The sequence below is a fragment of the Trachurus japonicus genome, unplaced genomic scaffold (assembly GCF_045865225.1).
Source record: "Trachurus japonicus isolate A0001 unplaced genomic scaffold, Traja_1.0 AP030688.1".
NCBI lineage: Eukaryota > Metazoa > Chordata > Actinopteri > Carangiformes > Carangidae > Trachurus > Trachurus japonicus.
In genome coordinates, this window is record NW_028220821.1 from 54,113 (window position 1) to 61,835 (window position 7,723).

Here is a 7,723-nt window from a genome sequence, read left to right on the forward strand (position 1 = left end):
ACTCCACTCTCCCCTACTTTCAGTGTACGTGCCTGACGCGGAGTGATAGCCTATGCTGTGATAAGTCTTTAGAATAGCAGCCGTGGTATGCTCATTATACCACGGTTAACAACCAATCATCTCACCTTTCCGTTTTATAATTCAGTATACCCACTACAACAAAACTATTTAACTATAGTGTATGATGGGCTCTGTACAGAAATCACCACATTTACATCAAAAAGATAAATGTTTTACAATGAAATGATCAGTCTGTGGTATGTACAAAACCTGTATGCTTGCACTCTAGAGTCTGACATGAAAGCTGTTGGATGTTATGCTGCTAAACTCACTTCCAGCCATCTATGGAACATTTGTTATAGGAACAAACAGAGCATTTAGTTAACTCACTTGTACTATACTGTGTACCAACGTTTCATGTCACAGCTCTGTTTAATTTGTCTTTCTGTCCCCTTGTACTGACTTTCCATCAAGCTTAGGCCTTTTATCCCTGCCTCTGTCACCACTCTGACTCCCACATTGGTTAATGTTAAACACTTTATTCAAACAGTTTGGCTACAGAGTGTTAACAATTTTTTTTTTTTTAACATCTCAGTCCATTATTAGCCGAGATGCAAAAATTCAAGTAACCCCACAAACCCTATCGGAAAAGAAGGAAAAATAGTGGACTGTTTTTTGTTTTCAGTCTTAATTTAGACTGACCAACTAATGATACGTATAACATAGAACACAGAATCAAAAATGTTTAAAAGTACATCATCAGGGGCTTTGACATTCAATAAACTCGAATAATCACTGATAAGACAATATCTGATCTTTTCTATTTCATCACCTGGGTCTATCAGTTAAAGGATTTCATTTTGAACAGTTGCACCAGGCCTTTAGATTTCAGTACGAAACTTCAGTGTGGGATTCTTCATCTTTTTCTTGTAGTCTTCATCAAACTCTTCACTCTGGGCCACAGTGAAATGGTTCTTCCAGTCACCAACCTTCCCTGAAGAAGCACAGAGAGCCAGTCAGAGTGGAGTCTTTTTACAAATTGGTTTTGTTTTACCTGTCACATGTATTGTTTATCAATATTCACTGTACCTTTTCTCATGAAGGGAGAAACTTTGAGATCCATTCCTTTAAATGTCGAAAAGTTGACCACATTGTCTTTTTTCATACTGTCAAAGTGCACTCTCTCTAAAAGTCGTTCCTTCTCCTCAGCTGAAGGAGACAAACCAAGGAAGCAGCAGAGTTTGTCTAGTTCCCGTCCAGGATCCTGGAAACACAATGGTCAGGTTGTGGTCAGACTTTACCAACAAGAGCAGAGACTTCACAATCACACAAACACATGCACTGAAAACCCACGTAAGCAAACAACATTACCTCAACAAGATCTTCGAAGAACATGTAATGGAGGTTTGAATAAGTCTGTTTCTTCTCCCACCAGCCGTTCACATGGTCATACCAGGATCCAAACACCACTGGAATAACATAATCATAAACTGAAATAAGAGTGTGGGCGAAACCTGTGCATCGCATACAAACCTTTATTATTGTGAACAGGCTCATGCTCAGTCGTTAAAAGTGCTTGTTGGTCACAGGAACATGTCAAGTGAAAGTCCAAATTTAGATTGCAACTTGATTATTGTGTTTAATATACACACTCTTTCCCTCCATGAATCTCTGAAGGTAACTGCTCCACTCTCCAGGCTCTGGGGCAAGCTTGCTCATGTGCTGAAAGTGGAAGTAAGACACCACGTCGTCCTTTCCATTGCGGGCCACATAGACAATCTACACAACAACAAGAAACATGCATTAGAAGAGGATGGATGAAAGTCTCTCTTCATTTTCATTCTGTAGAGAGTCCCTCTGGATGGACTGGAATCTAACCAGGGTTAGGCCAACGTGAAAAGAGGCCTGAGGACTTTAAATCTCTGTGAACAGGTGGTTGAGGTGACAGAATCAAGAACAACCAGACATGGGGCTTGGCGAGAGAGTGGGCTTCCACATGAGCAAAAGGTGTACTCAGTCACATGGAGGAAGACAGGAGAGTCCAAAACAAAGAGTCCCTTCAGAGTAAACTTTTGTTAATGTGTATAAAATATATGTTTTCACACAATCAGATGAAATAACCTGTAAATTCAGTTGTAATTGTGTTAAAATAATAATTCTGAATTTCACGTTGTTAAATTATTTTGATAAAAAGTTAGATGGGTAAAACCATATGTGTGTTATATAGTAAATAACTGGCTAATTTTCGTTTGGTTTACTTCAGAAATGTTTTCCATTGGTGCTGTTGTGGTTTGGCCGGCAACCAATATTCATTGCTTGTGTGCTGCTACAGCAAACTGAATCAATGCTATACTGCTAAGCATGGCCTATAGGTGTGTCAAGGACTTCTCTCCACAACAAGCGGCTAACAAGGTATTTTTCTTTGCATTTGTGATGTATTTTGTTTTGTTTACACATGATGACATTGATGTTTTATTTACTTCATGTACACAGTCTTTTTTGTGAGCTGATATGTAGGCTATCATTGTACTAACAGTTCACACGGCATACGATAGGAGACGAGCCAAAATAAATGGCACTTAAAAGGAACTGATCTGTGTGTGTTGTGACGAGAGCTACATAATGGTTAGCTAGATTATTTGATCATTAAGTTAAAATATAAATACTGTAAATCAGATTCCCACATATTGCAGTACAGTATGTTTATGTCATCAAATAGAAATAACATAATAAAGATACTGTACTACCTTGCAATTTTGCTCCCAAAAAGATTTTGGCACAAACTGGATTGGAAGATGAGTCCTACAGATTCGAGGAGATGTGAGTTGATTGTTCACCAGGTCTGTTCCTGTCGGTATGGCTGAAGATCCTGCACATTATGAGAAACTTTTACATTCCAGTGCATCCTACAACGTGATCAGTACACCACAGTACAACTTAACATTATTTTTTTAAATTCAATTGAATATTTTTCATATATTAACATATTAAATATGTGTTTGCTGAATGACTCACCTGGCTGCAGAGAAGGGACGGCCGATTCCAATAGGGGCACTCTTGAATAAATCGGAAGAGATTTCCGACACTCTGGAGATGTTTGATCAAAATGCAGCAGATCAAGGATGTAGGAGACCCAGGTACTTCCTCAAAGAATGACAGAGAAAAGAACTGAGATCATAAGAACCCTTTTACACCATCATCAATCTATTCAACAGTACGAGGCAAAAACATACTCTCTTCATGTTTACAGACTCACCTGCTTTGGGATATGTTGCAAGAAGTATATCGTCTGGCCTGGCCTGGAAGTTTTGAACATTCTCCCAGTTGTCTGTGAAGTAGTGAGTCATTTGGACTCCATGGAAATCAAATAGTTCTGGCCGAGGATGGAAATTCATCTTCAAAAGAAAAAAAGCAAGGAAAGATTCAAAACTATTATCAGTTTGTGCTAAATGATCAATGAGCACATTTCATAAATGACTTTCCAGCTTATTTCTGAAGATATACTGTCACAACTGCCTCAACATACCTTGGTCAGATTTCTGAAGTCCTCTCTTATTGGTTCATTTACAACCATATACCAGCATGCAGCATTTTTCTCATTATCCTAACTAGGTCACATGATCTTGAGACAACAAGTGATCCTAAGCTCTTCTTGGTAAAAGATAAACATTATACAAAAAATATGTGACAGGTCGTACATTGCCCCTCTGGGCAACCATAGCGTCTGACAGTTGACATTGGCTCCTCCTACTTCCTCATTGATAGGGGTTGTATGTATTTGGATATTTCATAGTGTGTTTTGGACGATTAAAAAGTGAACTCTATCCGTCTTCTATCCATTATATGAAAATCTGTTGCCAGCCGGACTGCCCCTTGAACTCCAAAAGCATTTTGATAACTCTGAAAGTTATCCGAACCCTTCCTTGGGATGATGGTGAGTAGAAAACTGGTGAATTATTGATTTTGGGTGAAGTATCCCTTTAAACTGAACACTGAGTCCAGAACAAGGCGTCCCTTCAGGGTACGCTTTTGTTAATGTGTGTAAAAATCTGCCTTTTAACACAATCCGATCAAATAATGGTAAACGAGATCATGGGCTCTAATTTTGTAGACCAGGCGCAGGCCAACCACCTTTGATCTGTCATCAGATGCGACAGGGGAATTGATGTGCTGATTCAGATAGTTACATTAAATAGTGGTTGTTGTGATTATTTATTGCATTTATGTCTGACATTCTGAAAACCTGCCTGTGAGGTCTTGGTGATGTGTGCGCACTGTGCGCAGGTCAGCCAAATTACTACTGCGCCGCCAATTTGAAAACAATACAACAATTTCTCCTTAAATACACACACACAAAATAAATTACAATAGAAATCATGTCTGAGGCAAAAGAGGTATATCTGAAAAATGGGGAAATTCATGTAAAAGTTTTCATATTACCCCCCCTCAAAAAAAACAAACATAGAATCATAACAAAATCATATAAAAGAGCACCAAATACCCTGATCACAAAACTGCATATAAAAACTGTATGATTTAGCTAGATTAGTTTAGTTGACACAAATATACAAAATGTGTAAAAAAAACAAACATGTTTGTATTAAAAAAAAGAGCTTAAATTAATATTTGTTTATAATACATAATATATTGTTTTCTGTCCTTTGTCGTTTTACAGAATTTTGTAATTCATTAGACTGAAGATCGATCAATCAATCAATCAATGATAATCTATAAACTGACATTAAACAGTTGTTAATTGCAGGTATTACAAATAACACAAAAATGAATAACGTTAAAGGGGACATATTATACAAAACTCACTTTTTCATTGTTTTAGTATGTGTAGGCTATTTGCGTATTTGCGCCTCCTCACCCCTTAAATGTAAGTTTTGACAACTACGTCAATATTTTGTAAACTGCCATAGTCAGAAAATGTGTCTCTTAACAAGCCGTTTTAATTTCACCCGGTTTATTACATCACAAGCCGGGTGATGTGAATATTCAAGCCCTCGCTCCCATGGTTACCATGGTTACCTCAGCTACCAGAGCGAAGGTTCTAAACCGACCGTTTAGAGCAGGGCTGTGAAACTGGTGTGTAGAGAACCAGCTGTGCTCAATCTTTTGTTTTTTCTGACCAAAGCATGTTGGTAACATTACTTTTAGACATCAAGGTACCATGTCAAGAAGCAGAAATGAGCAGAATATGTCCCCTTTAAGACTTACATCTGATTAATTTCCACAAACAGAAAAAGAAGATTCAACATGGGCCTAATTATGATCATCAAATCTTTGTGACGATTTCACCATGAGGAGAAATATCCTGCACTGACTCAACATGATCTTTGTCCCTTACAGTATAATACAGTCTGACCTCTAAATTTCAGTCCGAAACTTTAATGTGGAGTTCTTCATTTTCTGCATGTAGTCCTCATCAAACTGCTCATTCTGGGTCACAGTGAAGTGGTTCTTCCAGTCACCAACCTTTCCTGGAGACAATCATTTAGACCATTTAATCAAATCAGTGATCAACAATGTGAGTAATTTCATTGTTTCCAGACTTCTACTCCCATATTTTTATTGTACCTTTTCTCATGAATGGAGAGACCTTTTGATCCATGATGCTGACAGTGGAATAGTTGGTCATTTTGTTTTGTTTCATATTGTCAAACGCCACACCAGTTATGACTTTCGCTTTCTCCTCAGCTGAAGGAGACAAACCAAGGAAGGAACAGAGTCGGTCAATCTCTCGCCCAGTGTCCTGCACACAATAAAGATTCTCAGTGTCAGTCTCGGATACATTAAAAAGAAGTCAAATCCAGGAACTGTATATGTTGCACTAAATGGTTTTAATCAATGATGAGAGTTTTCCTGAATGAAGAGATAATAAATATTCTTGAAGAAGCTTTATTATCTCTTACATCTCATTAATGGAAAAAATAGACGTCTAAAACGCACTAGCCTATGAATCACCACCAGGGGGCCGCTGATCTGGAATTGGCAGGATGAGAGTCTGAAATCAGACAATTCCATCTCAGTCTTCAAGAAAAGGTTAAAGGTGCAACTTCTTAACTCACATTTATCATCCTTATCTGGGTATGTCTGTCTGATGTCTTTATGTCTATTTTGAGTTATGATCTGTCCTGTGATTGTATGTTATGTTTTTGTTTGGTACTATGCATTGTCTCATTGTCTACGTGTATTCTGTGATGTATGTTTTGTCTTATATTCTATCATGATTTGAAATATGTATGAATATGTATTACGTTAGTATTACGTTTGAGGCTCCTGCCACAAGCTTTAAATAGCTTCTTGGGTCGGGGCGGTGCGTGGCAGTGCATGGCGGTGTGTGGCGCAGTGGTTAAAGTGGCCGCCCCATGTAGAGGCTACAGTCCTCAACGCAAGCGTCCCCGATTCGAATCCCGCACCGGGCAGACCTTTCCTGCATGTCATTCCCCCTCTCTCTACCTCTCCCTTTCCTGTCAATCTCACTGTGCTATCAAATAAAGGCAAAAAAGCCAAAAATTAAATAGCTTCTTGGGAGACCTGGCACTTCACACATTTGCTTCCTTCTTTTTCTGCTCTGTCTACAAATATCATGTGTGTTGTGTGAAATAAGTACTGAAATAAAAAGACAGTTGAAGACTGATTATCTTTGATTATTTTGAACATCTCATTTGTATGTACAAAACCTCTGAGAAAAACTTGACAGCCTGTGCTCTAAAGTCTGAGATCACTTTGGTACACAGTTCTCAAGTGAGTTAACCTAATGCTCTATTTGTTCCTATAACAAATGTTCCATATAGCTGGAGGTAAGTTTGGTAGCATAACATCCAACGGCTATGACTATGATCTTGGATGTTATGCTATACCCATATAGGAACAAATAGAGCATTAGGTTAACTCACTTGGGAACTGTGTACCAAAGTTAACATGTTCTTACAGTTTTTTTGTCTCAGCTCTGTTTATTTTGTCATTATGTCATTGCATTGATAATCTCCATCCAGCTACATGGACGTTTTCAGGCATTTGTCCCAGTCCTGCCCCTCAGCCACCAGACTTCCCACAGGCATCTGCCTAACTCTCTCCTTCCTACTCCCATCAGTTAATGTTACACTTCATTTGGAGTTGCTACCACTTGGTGGCACACCATCACCAATAAAGATAAATAGAAGATGTGTTTTGTGAGGGAGTGTTTTAGAGGCCTTCTGTGCCTTTGGGTTGTACTTAGCCTATACTTAAAGCTGCTCTCTCTCAAAACCATCCTGTGGCTAGTTTTGACATCAGTCAAAAGGACAAGTGAATCACAGACTGTTTGCAGCTTTCAGCTCACCTCAATCAGATCTTCATGTAATGAATTTTTGAATAGACCTGTTTCTTCACCCACCAGCCGTTCACATGGTCAAACCAGGATCCAAACACCACTGCAGCCACAGAGGAAAGCATGAAGGACAATTAGGCAGGAATTAAAGTATAGGTGGACCTTCATTTATACCAAAACTAAGGAACTCACTCTTTCCCTCCATGAACCTGTGTAGAAAGGAACTCCAGTCTTTTGGTTCTAGCTGGATATTGTTCATGCGGTCAAAGTGGAAATAGGACACTGCATTGTCCTTCGCGTTACCGGCTACATAGACCACCTGCAGAGAGAGCGAAAACACAACACTTAATTTTAACCTGAGTCAGAATTACGATTTGTGACTCATAAATCATACACTTCACAGGT

The 7,723-nt window shown here is 38.7% G+C and overlaps 1 protein-coding gene and 1 pseudogene across 3 annotated transcripts; both read right to left on the reverse strand.

Annotated features, from left to right (window-relative positions):
* Positions 1 to 707: 707 nt before the first annotated feature.
* LOC146960129 (cytosolic sulfotransferase 3-like) lies at positions 708 to 3,566 on the reverse strand. Of its 2 annotated transcripts, none has more exons than XM_085772606.1 (8): positions 3,527 to 3,566; positions 3,257 to 3,395; positions 3,016 to 3,144; positions 2,748 to 2,869; positions 1,653 to 1,779; positions 1,372 to 1,469; positions 1,085 to 1,264; positions 708 to 989 (listed from the first exon to the last, which is right to left on the reverse strand). In XM_085772606.1, exons 2-8 carry the CDS (start codon positions 3,393 to 3,395, stop codon positions 882 to 884), a joined length of 903 nt encoding a protein of 300 aa, XP_085628732.1. In that variant the 5' UTR covers positions 3,527 to 3,566; the 3' UTR covers positions 708 to 881. The 2 variants fall into 2 exon arrangements, with proteins under 2 accessions (XP_085628732.1, XP_085628731.1); XM_085772605.1 differs by having other exon boundaries at positions 745 to 994; positions 1,090 to 1,264; positions 3,527 to 3,565.
* A 1,657-nt stretch (positions 3,567 to 5,223) lies between these two features.
* Positions 5,224 to 7,637, reverse strand: LOC146960130 (cytosolic sulfotransferase 1-like; annotated as a pseudogene). Its single transcript, XR_015035516.1, has 4 exons — positions 7,511 to 7,637; positions 7,331 to 7,421; positions 5,584 to 5,758; positions 5,224 to 5,486 (listed from the first exon to the last, which is right to left on the reverse strand). The product of XR_015035516.1 is annotated as a cytosolic sulfotransferase 1-like (transcript).
* Between the last annotated feature and the right edge of the window lie 86 nt (positions 7,638 to 7,723).